The 19,460-nt window shown below is 38.7% G+C and overlaps 2 protein-coding genes across 3 annotated transcripts in view; one reads left to right on the forward strand and one right to left on the reverse strand.

Annotated features, from left to right (window-relative positions):
* NCOR1 (nuclear receptor corepressor 1) overlaps positions 1 to 8,528 on the forward strand; it is a 213,667-nt gene extending 205,139 nt beyond the window's left edge. Inside the window, exons 44-47 of one of the 2 annotated variants that reach the window (XM_006875906.1) lie at positions 2,608 to 2,661; positions 3,065 to 3,286; positions 6,754 to 6,933; positions 8,344 to 8,528. In XM_006875906.1, the coding sequence (XP_006875968.1) occupies positions 2,608 to 2,661; positions 3,065 to 3,286; positions 6,754 to 6,933; positions 8,344 to 8,528 (641 nt within the window). The remainder of the gene's footprint in view (positions 1 to 2,607; positions 2,662 to 3,064; positions 3,287 to 6,753; positions 6,934 to 8,343) is intronic. The other variant, XM_006875907.1, reaches the window with a different exon arrangement.
* Positions 8,529 to 13,783: 5,255 nt separating this feature from the next.
* TTC19 (tetratricopeptide repeat domain 19) overlaps positions 13,784 to 19,460 on the reverse strand; it is a 57,163-nt gene continuing 51,486 nt past the window's right edge. Inside the window, 3 exon segments of the mRNA XM_006875922.1 lie at positions 13,784 to 13,905; positions 14,615 to 14,777; positions 16,126 to 16,280. Of these exon segments, the coding sequence (XP_006875984.1) occupies positions 13,784 to 13,905; positions 14,615 to 14,777; positions 16,126 to 16,280 (440 nt within the window).

Below are 19,460 nucleotides of genomic sequence, written 5' to 3' on the forward strand. Positions count from 1 at the left end.
TGTTCTCCATTGTAGAGATGCTAAAGCAAATGGAAGAAATGAGATCTAGTGAACAGAAAATTTCAAAGATCAGCTCTAGAAGATAAAGCCAAACATTACAACAAAATGTGCAAAGATCTGGAGTCAGAAAACCAAAAAGGAAGAACACACTCAGCATTTCTCAAGCTGGGGTAACTGAAGAAAAAATTTAAGCCTCAACTTTCGTTATTGAAAGATTCTCAGGTAAATTACTGAATGATGCAGAAAGCATCAAGAGAAGATGGAAGGAATACACAGTCACTGTACCAAAAGGAAATGGTTAATGTTCAACCATTTCAAGAGGTAGCACATGATCAAGAGCCAATGGTACTGAAGGAGGAAGTCCAAGGTGCATTGAAGGAATTGGCAAAGAACAAGGCACCAGGAATTGATGGAATAAAAATTGAGATCTTTCAGGAAAGTGAGGTGGTACAGTAGGCACTCACTCATCTATGCCAAGAAATTTGAAAGACAACTATCTGGCCAACTGATTTGGAAGAGATTCATATTTGTGCCCATTCCAAAGAGAGGTGACCCAACAGAATGCGGAAATCAGACAATGTCTTTGATATCCCACGTGAGTAAAGTTTTGCTAAAGCTAATAATACAGAAACGGCTGCAAGCATACAGAGGTTCAAGCTGGATTCAGAGGAAACTGTGGAACGAAGGATATCATTGCTGATGTCCGATGGATCTTGGCTGAAAGCAGAGAATTTCAGAAAGATGTTTACCTGTGCTTTATTGACTACACAAAGGCTTTTGATTGTGTGGATCATGAGAAGCTATGGACAACATAGCGAAGTATGAGTAGTCCTGAACACTTAATTGTGCTCATGAGGAATCTGTACCTGGACCAAGAAGAAGTTGTGCAAACAGAAAATGGGAACATTGAATGGTTTAAAATTAAAAAAGGGGTACGACAAGGTTGTACTCTTTCACCATACTTATTCAACCTGTACGCTGAGCAAATAATCCAAGAAGGTGGGTTATATGAAGAAAAATGTGGTGTCAGGATTGGAGGAAGACTCATTAACAACCTGCGATACGCAGATGACACAACCTTGCTTGCTGAAAGTGAAGAGGACTTAAAAGATCAAAGAGCACAGCCGCCGGTATGGATTGCATCTCAGTGTAAAGAAATATCCTCACCACTGGACCAGTAAACAACATTCTTATGAACGGAGAAAAAATTGAAGTTGTCAAGGACTTCATTCTTCTTCAATCAACTGTCAACACTCATGGAAGCAGCAGTAAAGAAATTAAACGACATATTGCATTAGGCAAATCTGCTGCACAAGACCTTTTTAAAGTGTTGAAGGTCAAAGATGTCAGCTTGAGGACTAAGGTGCGCCTGACCTAAGCCATGGTAATTTCAATAACCTCATATGCATGTGAAAGCTGGACAGTGAATAAGGAAGACCATAAAAGAATTGATGCTTTTGGAGGAGAATATTGAAAATGCCATGGGCTGCTGAAAAACCAACAGATCCGTTTTGGAAGAATGCTCCTTGGAGGCCAAGATGGGCCAAACTTCATTTCTCATACTTTGGACATATCATCAGGAGGGACCAGTCACTGGAGAAGAATATCATGTTTGGTAGGGTGGAGGGTCAGAGAAAAAGAGGAAGACCCCCAATGAGATGGATTGGCCCAGTGGCAGCATCAATGGACTCAAGCATGGCAACCGTAGTGAGGTTGGCCCAGGATTGGGCAGTGTTTCATTCTGCTGTGCATAGAGTCACTATGAGTCGGTACCGACTTGATGGCACCTGACAACAAATGGCTAATGATTGTGAGTATCTTTTCATGTATTTGTTGACCACTTAAACGTCCTCTTCGGTGAAGTCTGTGTTCATGTCCCTTGCCCATTTTTTATAAATTGTGTTCTTTTTGTTGTTGGGTTATCAGAGTTTTCTTTTATACTTTAGAGATTAGACTCTAATCGTGTATGGTCTCAAAATTTTTTCCCAGTGTGTAGGATTTCCTTTTACTCTTGATAAAGTCTTTTGATGAGTGTAAGTATTTAATTTTTAGGGTCGCAGTTATTTATTTTATCCTCTTTGTGAATTTGTAATTGTGTTTAATGATCGAATTTCTGAAAAGAATTCGGTCACATAGTTTAATCCCTATAGGAATATGCCCCAGAGACTCTACGATTATGCACCATTTATAATTTTTAACTTTAGCATGTATGTCTTTGCTTCATTTTGAGTTAATTGTGTGTATTGTGATGTATGGATCTTTTTTCTATAAATGGATATCCAGTTTTGTTGAAGAGAATGTTTTTTCCTCTTGTTGAACAGACTGACCCCCTTGTCAAACATCAGCTACCCCAAAATGGGGATGGATTTACTTCTGGGTTCTCAATTGTATTTTACTGGTCTACATGTCTACCACTGAACCCAAACACTAGGCTGTTTTGCTTACTATAGCTGTATAGTCATTTCCATTTTATATTTACTTAAGGAATGGAAAATATTCAAATCATGGAAAATAAAAGATGGCTTTATTGTAAGATTTTATTTTTGAGACTGCCAATTTTGGTGTATATGATTATCACTTTGCAATTCCATGTTTGTTTAAATACAGCAGCTGCTCAGCCAGGAACTGAGATCTTTAATCTGCCAGCAGTCACTACCTCAGGTAAGATTCATAGTATATGTTTTATAGACATGTAGTTGGCACAGTATCAGTCTATTCAACAATTATTTACTGAGTACTATCTTCATATCAAGAGACTGTTTGAGTATGCAAAGATGAACAAAGCATTATTTCTGCCCTTAAAAATCTGATAATCTTTAGAGGAGATAAGTCAGCAATAAAAAATGAGACTCAATAAATTTTTGAATAAATGAACAGTCAATCAAAACCATTACAAAACAGTGTAGAAACTAGGAAATGTAGAAAGACAAGTTAATTGAGTATTTTAACACAGGTGTATGACTGATTCGATTGACAAGACAATCAAGTAGTTTGTAGTATGTGGTCTGTCCATTGTTTGTTTTTTTCTGATAGAGATAACCAAAAGCATTTCTGCTTGTTTTAGGCTCAGTGAGCTCTCGAGGTCATTCTTTTGCTGATCCTGCTGGTAATCTCGGTCTAGAAGACATTATCAGGAAGGCTCTCATGGGAAGCTTTGATAACAAAGTGGATGATGACGGAGTTGTCATGTCCCAGCCTGTGGGAGTAGTACCTGGTAGTGCCAATACCTCAGTTGTGTCCAGTGGAGAGACACGCAGAGAGGAAAGGGACCTATCTCCGAATTCAGGTAAAGGCTTTCTTTGTGGTTGTGTGTGTGTGTGTGTGTGTGTGTGTGTGTGCTTTTCTGTGGGTCCCCCCCCCCTCCAATACAATATTAATTTCTTTCCCAAGTTTTGATGCACAGAGATTTTTTTCTTTGTGTACTCAGTCACCTCTGAGGGTTTTAATTCCTCTTGTTAAAATTTTGAACCTTTTGAAAATGATCTCTTGTGCTTAAAAGTGTTTCAGTTTGGGTATCCATTTATTTTCCTCTCTTCAGGTAAAATAAACATTTCACTATGGTTGAGGAAAAATATTATAAGAATGGAGTTTTTTCTTTTTTCTCTACATACGTTAACTTTAAGGAGCTCTGGTAGCATAGTGGTTACAAATTGGGCTGCTAACCTCAAGTCAGCAGTTCAAAACTACCAGCCATTTCTCAGGAGAAAGAAGAGGCTTTCTGCTCCCATAAAGATTTACAGCCTTGGAAACCCTATGCAGGGTCATTATGATTTGGAACTGACTCCATGGCACACCACCACCACGTTAACTTTTAAGACCAAATCATTAAGAGTTTTTGCTCCAAAAGTATACCATTTTCTTCTTTCTGCTGTAACCTTCCAGTTTTCACTGATTGTTGCCTTTATATCTATTTGAAAAGGGACAGCCTTTACTCTTTTTCTTCCAAGGCATTTGTTGTTGTACGTGAAACATGGCCAGGGTTTTCCTGCCTTCTCTGCCTGAAGAAACATTCTCTCAACTTCAGTTTCAATAAAATAAGCATCAGAATGTGTCAGTGTTGATCGTTACGTATAAGTTTTTTTAATTTTGCATCTGAAGGTTGGTTTCTTCCTTTCTAGAAACTTCTATTAAATGTTCTTTGAATTATTTTTGTTTCTTCACTGGGCTCTTGATTTCAGAAATACAAATTATCTGCTGTGGCCTTCATGTTGCTAGAAACTATGCTGTCAGTGTTTCACATACCAGCAGGGACACCCGTGGTGGACAGATTTCACTGAAACTTTCAGACTAAGACAGACTAGGAAGAAGCAATCCACTTCTGAAGAAGTGTTGTTGTTGTTAGGTGCCATCGAGTCAGTTCTGACCCACAGTTATGCTGTATAAGGTTTCCGAGGAACAGCTGGTGAGCTTGAACCGCCAACCTTGTGATTCAAACCAATCTTGCAGTCCAGTGCATTAACCTGCAGCACCACACTAGGACATTTTATAGCAGTGGAACACTGATACAGTGCCAGAAGATGAGTCCCACAAGCTACAACTTTGAAGTATATAGTTGACTTTAATGGCATGGATGCAACAAAGCTGTTGGACCTTGATTGGCTGATGTGGCATGAATCAACATGAGAAGAAACACCACTAATAATTAGAACATGGACTGTACAATGTTAGGAATCTAGGAAAGAATGAAGGTTGTCAAAATAAAATTAAATGCAGAAGATCAATTTCATAAGCATTAGCAAGCTGGAATGGCCATTTCGAGTAAGAAAATTACATGGTCTATTATTCCTGGAATAACAAATGGCAACGGCATCGTATTGCATTCATCTTTTTAAAAAGAAACTTTAAAGATCAACGTTGTCAGTGATAGGATCCATCTACAAGGAAGACCTAGAGTCCTGGTGTGGTGCTGTAGGGTAAGCACTGGATTGCAAGGTCAGCTTAAACTGCAGTCAGCATTTCAGAACCACCAGCCACTCCTTGGAAACCCTATACAGAGTCACCCTGAGTTGGATCCAACTAGATGGCACTTACCACTTAATGACAAGGAAAACTAATTTTTAATATGACTTTCTCAAATTTAACCACACTCCACTAATAACAAAGATGAGGAAATTGAAGATTTTTAGCAACTTCTTCGGTCTCAAATTGATCAAACATGAAATTACGATGTATTGATAATTACCGATGATTGGAATGCAAAGGTTGTAAACAAAGAAGAAAGATGAGTAGTTGGAAAATAATGGCCTTGGTGATTACAATGATGCTGGAGATCACATGATAGAATTTTGCAAGACCAGTGACTTGTGCATTGCAAATATCTTTTTAAAACAACGTAAAAGACAACTATGCACATGGACCTCATCAGATAGAATACAAAGAAATCAAATTGACTACATCTGTGGAAAATCTCCATATCATCAGCCAAAACTAGGCCAGGGGCAGACTGGAACAGACCATCAGGTGGTCATATGCAAGCTCAGGCTAAAGCTGAAGAGAAAAAAAGTCCATAAGAGCCAAAAATTTACTTTGAACGTATCACACATGAATTTAGAAATCATTTCAGGAACAGATTTAATGCATTGGACACTGAGGACTGAAGACCAGAGGAGTTGTGGGATGACATCAAGAACATCATACAGGTAGAAAGTAAAAGATCATTACGAAGACAGGAAAGAAGGAAAAGACCAAAATGGATATCAGAAGAGACTCTGAAACTTGCCCCCCCCAACATAGAAGATGGTAAAAGCACATGGAATAAATGAGGAAGTGAAAGAGCTGAATAGAAAATTTCAAAAAGCAGCTTGAGAAGACAAAATCAAGGATTATTATGAAATGTGAAATGACCTGGAGTTACAAAACCAAAAGAGAAGAACATCCTCAATATTTCTTAAACAGAAAGAACTGAAGAAAAATTTCAAGCCTTGACTTGTAATACTGAAGGATTTTTTGGGCAAAATATTAAATGATGCAGAAAACATCAAAAGAAGATGGAATACACAGAGTACCAAAAAGAAATGGACAATATTCAACCATTTTGAAAGATCCCTATGATCAAGAGCCCAGGGTAGTGAAGGAAGTCGTCTAGTGATTTGCTCTCACAAATTACAGCCCAGGAAACCTTGGGGGCCATTTTACTCTGGCCTATGGAGTTGCTATGAGAGAGTGCTTAATAAAAGAGGGACTGTTCCCCCAGTAATATGTCCAAAGTATGAAAGGTTTTTTTTGCCTGTTGACTTATGTACTTGGGACAGATTCTGTACTAATAAGCCTAAGGAAAGAAGCTGTTTTGTTTGTTCCATAAATTCAGTTCCTTGGTTTCTAATTTTTATAACATCATGTTGCCGTAGAGTCAGTTCGGACCCGTAGCGAACCCTGTGTGGGGTTTCCAAGGAGCAGCCGGTGAGCTTGAACTGCCAACCTTGCAGTTGAAACAGCTTTGCAGTCTGGTGCATTTACCCACAGCGCCACACCAGGACTCCTATGACATGATATGGCACCCCTTTTTGTTTTCGTTCCTGCAAGTGAACTTTTGACTTTTAAATTGAATTTATCTCATTAGGTCCTAGGATCTAGACTTTTCAATTTATCATTTCATGTTCACTATCTTCATAGATTTTTAAGTTGAAAATGTAAATGCAAGGAAGCCTATGGAAATGCAAAAAGGTTATGGAAAAATGAAATTAAAGGTAATGGAATTTTTTTGAAGCCCCTTCATACTATATAATAACCTGGGTTGAATTTCCCTTTCAGGAGGAGGAGTATGCAAACCAAAGCTGATAAGCAAGTCAAATAGCAGGAAATCGAAATCGCCTATCCCTGGGCAAGGCTACTTAGGCACAGAGCGGCCGTCTTCAGTCTCCTCTGTACACTCTGAAGGGGATTACCATCGGCAGACACCAGGGTGGGCCTGGGAAGATAGGCCCTCTTCAACAGGTAACTGGCAGATGAGACTTGAAACAATTTGTATCAACACCTTGATTATCCACTAGTGAATGAATCATTAGTAGAGTTCACTTACCAACCAAAATATGAATGCATATAATCTCAACAATTTCCAGGATGCTAAACTGTGATTACCATAAAGGAAAAGCTAAGAACAAGTATCTCATCTACCACTCTTACTTCTGAAGTCCTGCTGTGGTGCTGTAATAAGCACTGCACTGTAATAAACGCCACCCTCCTGACTTCTGCAGCATGCTCGTGGCCACCTGTTTACAAACAAGGCTACAGATTCATTTCGCTTATGTACAGCACCACTCTCAAGGCAGCTTTTAATATAAACATTCTTAGAGAAGCGTTCTCAAAGTAGTATTAAGAAATTAAAATTGGGAAGAATTTTTAAAGTTTTGATTATAGCAGTCTTATAAGAGAACAGAATTTGGTTCTTAAACTGAGAATTGTCTTAAGATATCCTTCTTTTAGAGGTAAAATATACATATACATCAATAAGGAGAAAAAAACTAAATGTACCCTCCCTCTCAAAACAGATGTAGATTTATTCAGTATGGAGTCCTGGTGTGTAGGAAAAGAACTGCTCAGCCTATAAGGTTGGTGTGAAATGCAAGGTCAGTGGTTCAAATTCACCAGCCGCTCATTGGAAACCCTATTTATACAGGGTCGCTATGAGTTGGAACCAGTTCGATGGCACTTAATTACAGCAAGTTATTTTTGTTTTGTAAAGATCTCATGCCATGTACAAATGCAAAGTGGTTGTGCACTAGTTTAAAAACCTCTAATTGAGACTGATGTCTCTCTAGAAAGTTATTAGATCTTTCATGAGAGTAATGGTATGTATTTTTATTTTCTGCCATCAGAGCACCAAATTTAAGGTGTATAATAAGCCTTAGGAAAGATGATGAAAGCATTAGAAAGTGACAGTAGGTAGCTGTGCTGTTGTTGTTAGGGTCACGTATACCAATTTCAGATCTTGCCAGTGAGCCTCAGCAGAACATGTTGTTGCCCCCGTCCTGAGAATTGTGTTTCGGCAATTCTTTTTAAGAGCCAAGAGATGTCATAATGTAACTAGACTGTATTTTAAATATAAATACCCAAAACTTAACCACTTAGTCCCCTGGGAAATACTTTGAGCAGCATTCACCCATGGCCGGTAGACAGTTCTCCCTGATTGCTGTATCCATCTTGCTCTTAGTGTCACTACACTTTAGTGGAATAACCTGGTGGTTCAAGCTCACCAGCTGCTCTTTGGAAACCTTATACAGGGTCGCTATGGGTCGGAATTGACTCATTTAACAACGGCATTTAACAACAAATTCTACCCTACAAAAGTTGAATTGGATGAAACTCAGCTACACTCAAGTCAATTTTTTTTTTTCCTTTCATCAGGTTCAACTCAGTTTCCTTATAACCCCTTGACTATGCGGATGCTGAGCAGTACGCCACCAACGTCAACTGCATGTGCTCCTTCTGTAAACCAAGCAGCTACTCACCAACAAAACAGGATCTGGGAACGAGAACCTGCCCCACTACTTTCAGCCCAATACGAGACACTGTCGGATAGTGATGACTGAACTGTACAGAGAAGGAATCCAGGATGGGGGACAGGATGCAAAGGGCAAGGAAGTTCTTGGTGGTAGTTTTAACTGCAGGCCCAAAGCCTCTATGACATGTGCTCAGAGACTTTCCAGGAGAGCCAGGGCTACAGAAGAAGAAATAATGATGGAACTTTATTTCACATGGGGGGAGGGGGGTTTGCCTGTGATACAGGCAATTCATTGGATTATAATAATAGTGGAGGGCTGAAATGCTGAAGATAAATATGTAGAGTTTTTAAAAAAAGTGGACAATTCCTGTTCTTACATCTGTTTGTAAAGAAAACCATAATGTCTTTAAATCATTTTTCTGTAAATAGATTACATTTTTTGCAGTGTTTCCCCTTGCTGTAGTATCTATCTGATGTTACTTATGTTCCAATAAGCGCATCAACTTTGGGGATAAATTTTAAAGATCTTTTTTGTCTATCTTCTTAACCCTTGCCTTCTAAACAACCTCATACAGCCTAGTTACATGATGTTGGCTGTCACGGGCATTGTACTTTTATCTGACTTTATTTCCTCTAAATTCAGTTTCCCAGTGGTGTTTAAAATCTTGTGAGATGTTTAGATTTATAACACAGACCCTTGTCATAAAATCTGTACATTAACATTAGAGGGTCAAAGGGTAGGAGAAACAATTCTGCCATATTGTAAATTTCCAGTTCAGGCTTTAATTTTTTAAAAGTTAGTTAACACTGAAAAATTATTCCTGCATGGGTATGTTATAGCTGTTTTTAAAAGTTTTAAAAGCTTATTGGATGCATACCTCACTGTTATGCACACTGGTAATTTAACCATGCCCTTAAATATTCCTTTTCTCCTGCATTTGATGCAGCCCAGCAAAACATTGGTTTTGAAATAAATTTGACTACCCTGTCCATAGCTACAGTAGATTTGTGATTTAAAGCTCTCGGTGTCTCAGGTTGCAATGATAAAAAACAAAATATATTTTTTTAATTTGATAAATGTAATTAATGGATTTTAAAAGGTAATCCTCTGTGTGTAGAATCTCCGTATTTAAAGATTTATGCTGAACAATAGTCATGCTGAAACAACCAGTAAGGTCCATTTCCTACTTCTTCATGCTAGTACTCTTGTTTTCATTCCTGTGGTCAGAAATTTATTGGCTGTTTTCAGTTCACTGATTCTCAAGGTGCAAATAATTTTGAAGAGATTTAATTTTAAACTAATTATGGTACTTGAGGGTTGGTTTTATCCTTCACCAAGAATTGCTTGCTTATTTATCTGGTGTGGCGCTGTGGGATAATACACTGGACCACAAGGTCAGTGGTTCACATTCACCAATCACTCCTCGAAAACCCTATATAGGGTCACTATGAGTCGGAACTAATTCGACAGCACTCAACAGATACTAATGGTTTGGGAATGCCACTGAGAAAGGTATCTCAGGATGATAAAAATTAGCACTATCTAGAGTTTTAAATAGATTCAAGTAAGTATTCAATCTAAAAAAAGAAGCTTTAAATCTAAAATTAGCTGCTGGGTATTCCTTTTGTAAAATCTCGTATGAACCATATAATGGTAATGTTTAATCTCCATAGAAAGCAAACAGGTTCAGTAGGAGGGGACTTAAAAAATTTACAGAACTGAAAGATAATAGAATTTTTCCCACAAACTTTTTTGAAGTGCCCACCTGCACTGTCCATATGGTAAGTGACAATTAGAGGGCATATGCTCAGGTTTCCCTGAAAGTTAAAGCCTTTCCTCTGGTAACTCTGCCACTCTGGTACTTGTCCTCAAAATAAACTGTAGATCAGGATGAGGACTTTATTTTAAATATATACAGGCACATGCATCTAACTTCAATATAGATGAAAAATAATGACTGAATGTTCTACCTCTTGAAAGTTTCCTGTTTTAAGTTTTGTTTGTTTTTTTAAGATTCTGATGACAATTTAGAGATTATGGTGGTTTTTCTTCAATCTTGAGGATCTTAAGCTACTTCAGAACAATTTTTTAGAACATACCGGATCAGAGTCTAACTTACATTTTTTTGCAGTTCTATCCAGCTACCCCTGGGTGAGCTGTTGGTAAATAGTAACTGTCCCACCCCCAAATGTGCATCACTCTACCTACCCACCGTGGCCTGAAGACAGTGAGAAAGACAAACTAAAAGGGCAATGCTTACCTCTGGAAGGAACCCTCAGTGAGGGGTGGAGGTCACCTCATCATCATTTAAACAAGCACAGCACAGAGGAACTGCTGACTTGCTGGCATTAGCTGTAAACCAAGGAAGGCATCATATTCATTGCAGACTAATATTTCAGTGTTCTAAAGCTACATATTTATGTTAACACCTGGAATGAAGTTAAAAGCTTGCTAATACTGTTCATAGGCATATTCTGCAGTCAGTTTTCCAGAATATATTTATGATTGGAAATGTAATGTTTTCTTTTTCCTATGTTATGTATCTTTAAAATATTGATGCCCTGAAAACTTCAGTAACAACAGCACAGCACAGTTCAGAAACTGTCTGCCACATGGATTTGGATTCAACCACGAAGTCAAAGGAATCCGTTCTTTTGGTTTGCTGCCTTGTTTGACAATTGTGCAAATGACTACAATGAGACACAACTATCCATCGGAAGAGACTCTTCTTGAGAATTTAGTTTTTCTAGCACCAGAGCCATGAAATGAATCTTTGTTACAGCATCACAATTTAAAAATAAAACCTAGAATGAAAAACATCTAGATTTCAAGTAAAAATAACAAAATAGCTTCAGTTGTGAAAAAGTAAAACTCACTTTCATTGCAGGTGAGTGACTGACTTTAAAAAATATCACAGAATCACCAGTGAACTTCGACTAGGTTATACTGGACTCAATCTGGTATCTGAGATAGACGCAATCAAAGGGCTTAGCTGGTTTAGGTAAATCACGTCTAGATGAGTTTAGAAGGTAGGAAGAAATTTACATCGACAAAACAGAAAAGTCTACTTTATTCCCTGAGGATTTGGACCTCAAGACTTTTAGGACTTAAGTTTTCAGGGATTACTATATAGAGATTCAAAACTCAGAGATAACTGTATCCATATCTCTATAGCCATAGTCCTGTGTGGTGCTGTAGAATAAGCACTCAACTGCAAGGCTGGTTTTAACCAAAAAAGTTCACAGTTCAAACCCACCAGCCTCTCCTTAAAAACCCTACACAGGGTTGCTATGAGTCAATAACAAACATATATATATATATCTGAGTTGGTTCCAACTCACAGTGGCCCTGATTAGGGTTTCCGAAGAGCAGCTAGTGGGTTTGAACTACTGACCTTGTGGTTCACATTCCAGTGCTGATCCTACAGCACCACAACCAGAGCCCATATTGTCTCTATTATGAAAGGAGTCTTCTAGTATGTACGTGTTGTTTTAAGTGCCATCAAGTCAGTTTCATCAGTGGTGCTGTAGGAAAAGCACTAGACTACACAAGGTTGGCAGTTCAAACCCACTAGCAGCATCTCAGAAATCCTATGCAATGTTGCTATAAGTCGGAACCAACTTGAAAGCACATAACAACAATGTGTCTTGTATTTATATACTTTGAGGTAGTGTGATAAAGCTTCAACATAGCAGAATGCCATATAACCAAACACCTACTGCCAGTTAAGAGTGAAATCTCATTCCTTCCCCACTTTTCAGATGAGAATATTATGACCCTAAATCAGAAAGTCAGGACTAGGATCCAGGTCAGTGGTCCTAATGTACCAGTGGTATACATCAGAATTGCTGGGCACAAATAAAATGCTACATTTGTAGCATCTGCATGAATAATTCCTTGTAGAAAGATCAGCACTACACTGTTACCTGTGAGATGGAGGTTAGAGATCTCAAATCCACTCCATAATCCCTGATACCAATCACCATTCCACCCCTCCCCTCCCCTCTGCTCCCTCACTACCCAGGTTTTTGCAACACCGCTGCCGCGTCTCACAACTGTCAAGAAAATAGCTCACTCAATTGTGGAAGCTGACAAGTCCCAAATCTGTAACTCGGAGTTCAGTCTGGAAGATACTCCTCATCCACATAGACTCAGGAGCTCAGCTGGTCAGACAGGCTGTTGCACAAGGCTTTGAGAGCTGGTGAACCAGGTCAGGTGATCGGCCACATGTCCCAGGAACTGAAGGTTGGACTTAAGATGAGCCAGATGCAAGGTCCAGAGCAAGAGACCTAATTTTGCCAAAGTATTCTTACCTACTGAACTCAGACCACATCCCCAAGGAAAACTATGGGTGGTGACTTCAGTCACACCCTCTAGTAATGTGGGGGCCTCCTTAATCAGTAGTCCCACCTAGTCCTGACTCATTAACAACTCACTTCAAAATGGGTCCACAATTACAGGCTAGAACTAGGATTTACAATACATCACAGAATGACGGAATCTAGCTGCTGTAGTTAAGTGGCACTGAGTCGGTTTCGACAAAGCTACCCTGTATAGAGTTTCCAAGGTGCAGCTAGTGGATTTGAACTGCCGACCTTGTGGTTTGCAGTTCAGTGCATAATCCTTAACTGCCCTTCAGGTCCTACCTCTATGCATGCAGCCTGGCACATATGACTTGGAAGAGCACACTAGATAATTCTGCTGTGAGACCAAGTGGACAACTGAAGTTGACTGCTCAGATAGTACTGACAAGCAAGATACATAGAAAAACACATCATTTTTATTTATGATCAAGTGGGTACACTTTCAGGTACCTAGTTCCCACTTTAAAAACTTTCTTCTTTATGCACCAAAATCCTACATTGGGCTTCATGAAACAAAGTAGATTATAAAGAAAAAGGACTGATTATAATCCTTTTTGCCACAAAACAGATAGCTATAAGAAGAAAGGGCAGTGAATCACTAGAGCAAAATGCTATGGGAGATCGGCTGAATCACCACACATCTCCCTCCCCAAGAGGAAAGCAGGCCCAGTTTACTCTATAGTTAAGATTAGCTCCACAGGAAAATTACAATTGAAAGCATCACTCGACATTCATCAGAAACTACAGTCTGTCAGGGATGAGAGGTCAAAGTTTTTTTTAAAAAAAGAAAGCAAAGTGGTAGTGTATATAAATCATCCATCAAGGAGAAGTTGAGAAAACTTGAATATCAAGGACAAAGGAATTAAGCCACTGATTTGGGTGCCAGTGAGCATGGAATTATAGCTATTCCTCGAGGTTACTGGAAATTATTCTACATACTAAAATTAATTTAGAGCTTGATCAAATTAAATCAAAGGTCTACTTTTTTCTTGACAGCTCAGCCAACTCTTCCCTGATGTGTTGTATGGAAACCTCATCTTTTTTCAGCTCTGCTTGCTTCAGTGCTTCCTGGTAGATCTCTTTGGCTTGCGCATATTGTTCTAAAGTAACCCAGGAGAAAAGGGAGAACAAAACAAAAATCTATGTTTTCAAAGTGATTCTGAATAGAAAGCCCTAATGACTTTATAGGTCTAATTTACTGTGTGATTATTCAGTGATAGGCAGGTATTGCCTTATTTAATCCCCCATTTTACAGGTAAGGAAGCTGGTTTAGGAAGGCTCTAACTTGGCCCAGATTTTAGAGTTCCAATCCAGTGAGTGTTGTGGGATTCTTAGTTATGCCCTTTCTAGTTCACCATGGGGCCCTCACTTGATGCAATCAGGACATTAGTAATGATGGATGTGTAATAAAGGCTTGTCATGCTAGGTTTCTAAATATAGCTCGGTGAGGTACTGAAGCAGTATGGTATGGTATATGGATGTGCTCACAAAAATGTCCATCAAACTTAGGTATTCCTATCTTAAACATGCTATAAGCATATTGTGAGGAACCAATTAAATTGTAACTCTATAAAACATTACAGAAATAAGGTACTATCTCTGCAGTCTTTCTCTATCTTGATGTGGTTCACAGGTATAGAAGTCAATGTGAAGTGAACACAAGGGTATTTCAACCAAGCATGTATTCTTTTTCTGCCATTATTCAGCCTGCCTTCTAACTCAGGAGTTTCCTCATTGTCCTCTGCCTTCCGTAAGTACAGTCAACATGCATCCTTAAAGCAAGCCAATCAAGTTTCTATAGCTACCTACCTTTGTGCATCAAAATTGCAGCTAGGTTACTGAGCACCATGTGTAGCTCAGGGTGTTTTATCTGTCTTGCCAGATCTGATGCCCTCTGCACATGAATGAAGGCTTCATCAAAGTGGCCTTGTGCGTCCATAGTAGTAGCCAGGTCATTCATCAGCACGATGGTCTACACAGGAAAGAAACAGCTTGTTCTTTAAAATCACACTTCCGGGTTTCACATGAATTTAGAATTTTATAAACTGATCTTTTACTTAAAATTTTATCATTACTCAAAAGGTGAAGGATACAGCCTTTAACAAATTGGATGCATTTATGAGTCACACTGTATGTAGACATTGGTTCAAACTTTAACTTATGCAAATCTAAAAAGTGGGGTGGTGGTTGTGGTTAAGTGCCATCAATTGGGTTCCAACTCATAATGACCCTGGATAGGTTTCCAAGGAGTGGCTGGTGAGCTTGAACCGCCAACGTTTTGGTTCAAACTGACCTTGCAGCTCAGCACATTAACCCACAGCACCACACCAGGACTCCAGAAATTAGGGAGGGAGGTAAATATTATTTGTCTAATTATTAAATTAGAAGCACCAAATGAAAAATAGTTCAATAATCTTGTGAAGCCACACTGCATTATAATGTAATTCTATCAGTGACCCTGGGGTCCTAGTGTGGCATTGTGAGTTAATGCTGCACTGGACTGCAAGGTCATTTGAACCGCAGGGTGGGCGGTTCAAGCTCACCAGCTGCTCCTAGGAAACCCTATACATGGTCACTCAATGACACTAACATCGGTGACTTTAAGACTTTTTTAGCATGTTGGTACTAAAAGGGTCTGACGTCCATACCTTCTTCCCCACTGAAGGCAGGTTTTAAGTTCCCTGATTCTAGCTAACCCTTGCTAACCTGAATTCCTTGTTGGCCTTTTTTAATGATTCCTCAATACTTCACTAACAGCATTCTGTATAAGTCCAAAATCCCTTTTCTAGAGGTAATTCATGGCTCAAAATTTCTTTTCATCTAAATCTATTACTCTTAAGTTGAGAGAGATTCAGTTCGGTTGTAACTGTGTGTCCTACATTGGGGACACCAAGCATTCCTAAACAAAGTGATTCATTCCTTAACTTCTAAGGACTTAGAGGGGAAACACCAACTGATTTCAATTCACTGTTTAGTGTTCTGAAAGAAAGGAAACACATAGTATGTGCAAATTCTTTATGTCAGTCCCTCCACCCCAAGCCACCCCACACATACACACATTTTAACTGTGGGGCAAGGAAGGCAAGGATCTTAATCTATTGACCTGTTCTTCTCAAAGACAGGCCAGTGTTGACCAAACATCCTAAATCCTTTTGAAACAAGTTTGTGGGGAGGTGATAAGACAATGAACTAGAGCCTACAGAGGAAGACAGCTGCTAGAACCATCTGCTCATAATCTATTTCCAATTAGTGTGGCATTTCATACCCATATGTTTTCAAACTTTGCTGTATAGTCCCTCTTCTATGTTTTTCTCCCTTACCTGTGGGTGCCTTTCTCCTTGTATTTCTTCAGAAATCTTCAAAGCTTTCTCATACATCTTTTGTGCCTGTGATGGCTGCTTGGTGAACAGAAGGTAGCGAGCATAGGAGTCTAAGCACATGCCTAGTAGGAGGTGGGTATTGGCTTTCTCTTCCACTAAGAAGAAAATAAGAGTAATGCTGGAATCTAACAAGTACAATATAGAAAACATGGTAGATAATTAGCCAACATACCCTAATCATTTTTTCTTATTACTAAGATGTACAGTCATTTGAACTACAAGGTTGGTGGTTCAAGCTCACCAGCCGCTCCTTGGAAACCCGATACACGGTCGCTGTGGGTCGAAACAACTCGACAGCACTTAACAACATAAAACAGCATAATATAGTTTAATAGTAGGTGGCTCGTGAAAAGTTTCATGTTGGTTAGAGGCAACTTAGAAGGATTAACATCCAATTAAATTACATATTTCCGGACTAATAGTTTTCTTAGCATTTTAAGTCAAATTAAGAATCCACACATCTATTAAAATGTGGAGTATTTTCTGTTTGAAATTAATAATATTTTTAAGTAGAAACATGAAAATAAACCCACAACAGAATAGAATACATTAATAGCAAAAAAAAAAAAAAAAAATCTAGGGCCAGTGAAAAAGTTTAAAGGTACAAAAAAAGCAAAGCAATATGAAGTCTGAAAACACTCAGAATTCTAAAATGGAAAATAAAAAGCCAGATTTAAAGAACAGTTAATTCACCTTTTGAAAAACAAGAAAGAAAGCAATGATATACAGCATCTCTCAACACATTACAAAACTGACTTTGCAGTCTCTAAAAACAATGAATTTAAAACACCTCATGCCAAACCACAAGGTCAGCAGTTCAAACCTACTAGCCGTTCCTCAGAAATCCTATATAGGGTCGGTGTGAGTTGGAACCTACTCTGTAGCCCTTAACAATTAACAACACACATACAAAGAACTGGAGAGCATAGGTGTAAATAACAATATCCAGTATCAACGTGCATGAGTAAAAACTTGAAAGACAATACAAATAATGTAGAAATCATAATAAGCTATAAGGAAATTCTGCAAACGAGTCACATGAGAGGCGTTATAGAGAGATTTACCTTTTAATACTAAGATAATAATCTTATATAACAAGAATGACATATTAGACATTCAATTGAGGGTACTTACTTAATTTACCACCAAAGCTACCATTTACATCTAAAATCCTTTGCATATCTTCAGAGTTTCAGAAAATTTACAAATGGCACACAGAATATTTAAAGAAGATTAAATTATTAAACTGTTGATGGCACCTGCCATCAAGTTGGTTCCAAATAATAGTGACCCTATACACAACAGAATCAAACACTGCCCGGTCCTTTACCATCCTCATGGACATGTTATCTTTGAGCTCACTTCTCCAAGCATGATGTCCTTCTCCAGGGACTGGTCTCTCCTGATAACATGTCCCTCTAAGTATGAAAGAGACAAAGCCTCACCATCCTGGCTTCTAAGGAATCTTCTAATTGTACATCTTCCAAGATGGTTTGTTTGTTCTTCTGGCATTCCATGGTACTTCCAATAATCTTCATCAACATCAAAATTCATATTTTATCGCTTATTCAATTACGGTCTTCCTTATTCACTGTCCAATTTCTACATACATATGAAGTTATTAAAAATACCATGGCTTGGGTCAGACCCAGCTTAGTCCTCAAATTGACATCTTTGCTATTGAACACTTTAAAGAGGTATTTTGCAGATTTGCTAATGCAATATACTGTTTGATATCTTGACTGCTTCCTTCCATGAACACTGATTGGGGAGCCAAGCAAACTGAACTCTGACAACTTCAAGCTCAATCTTTTCTCCATCTATCATGATGCTATTTATTGGCCCAGCTGTGAGAATTTTTTTCTGTTTTTTACATTGAAGTGAAAGACATATTTCATCAGTAAGGATTTTAAGTCCTCTTTGCTTTCAGCAAACAAGGTTGTGTCAGTGGCATATCATAGATTGTTAGTCTTCCAGCCATGATGCCACATTCTTCTCCATATAATCCAGATTCTTGATTATTTGCTCAGCATACAGAATGCGTATGTATATTTTAAGGATACAACCCTGACACACGCCTTCCTTGATTTTAAACCATTCAGTATTCCTTGTTCTGTTCAAACTATTGCCTTCTAGATTACGTACAGGTTCCTCATGAGCACAATTAAGTGTTCTGGAATTCCCACATATTTTGTTATGATCGTCAATAAAGCACAAATAAACATTTTTCTGGTATTTTCTGCTTTCAGCCAAGATCTACCTGACATAAGCAATCATATTCCTGATATCCCTCACTCCACATCCTCTTCTGAATTGGTTTGAATTTCTGGCAGCTCCCTGTTGATATACTGCTGCAACCAGTTTTTAATTAACTTATGCAAAATTTTATTTACATGTGTCATTAATGATACTGGTCAATGAATTCTGCATTCTGTCTGGTCACCTTTCTTTGGAATGGGCACAAATATGGATCTCTTCCAATCAGCTGACTAGGTAGCTATCTTCCAAATTTACTGGTATAGATTATCGAGTGCCTCATATCTGCATCAGTTTGTTGAAACAGTTCAATTTATATTATGTCAATTCCTAGAGTCTTGTTTTCCATCAGTGCCTTCAGTACTGCTTAGTACTAAACTACGCTGGTGCCTGCATGCAGCTGAGTCAGTTCCAACTGACAGCAACCCTGTATAGGGTTTCCGAAACGGAATTTTTAGAGGACAGAAAGCCTCCTCTTTCTCCTGAAGAATGCTTGTAATTGCTGACAGGGTTTCCCAGGAACAGCAGGTAGATTAAGCCGCCAGCAGCACACCAAGACTTGTTCCTTATAATGTTGTTGTTAAGTGCCATCGAGTTTGTTCCAACTTATAGTGACCCTATATAGGTTTCCCAAGGAACAGCTGATGGCTGTGAACTTCCACCTTGCAGTTCAAATCAACCTTGCAGTCCAGTGCTTATCTTACAGTGCCAATACCAGGAGTATGAGTAATTATCGAAGAATTAATTTCAAATAAAATAGGTGGCAAACAAGAATAGCTGTTCACACAACACCAAGGGGTAAAAGTATAAAAGGATGAAGCTTTTCTTCCTCAAAAGTAAACCTGGGGGAACAAACAAGATGGCGGATCGGGTGGACGTATAGCAGAGAGCTCCGCCAACAACAACAACACAGAATACCCCACCAAGCAGGCTCAGGGGATGGTCCCAGAACTCTGAACCACATATAAAGGAATACTTAGAAGGTTGGAAGGCTCACAGCTGGGGGAATTTGTGGCAGA

This window comes from Chrysochloris asiatica, unplaced genomic scaffold (genome assembly GCF_000296735.1).
Source record: "Chrysochloris asiatica unplaced genomic scaffold, ChrAsi1.0 scaffold00346, whole genome shotgun sequence".
Classification (NCBI taxonomy): Eukaryota; Metazoa; Chordata; class Mammalia; order Afrosoricida; family Chrysochloridae; genus Chrysochloris; species Chrysochloris asiatica.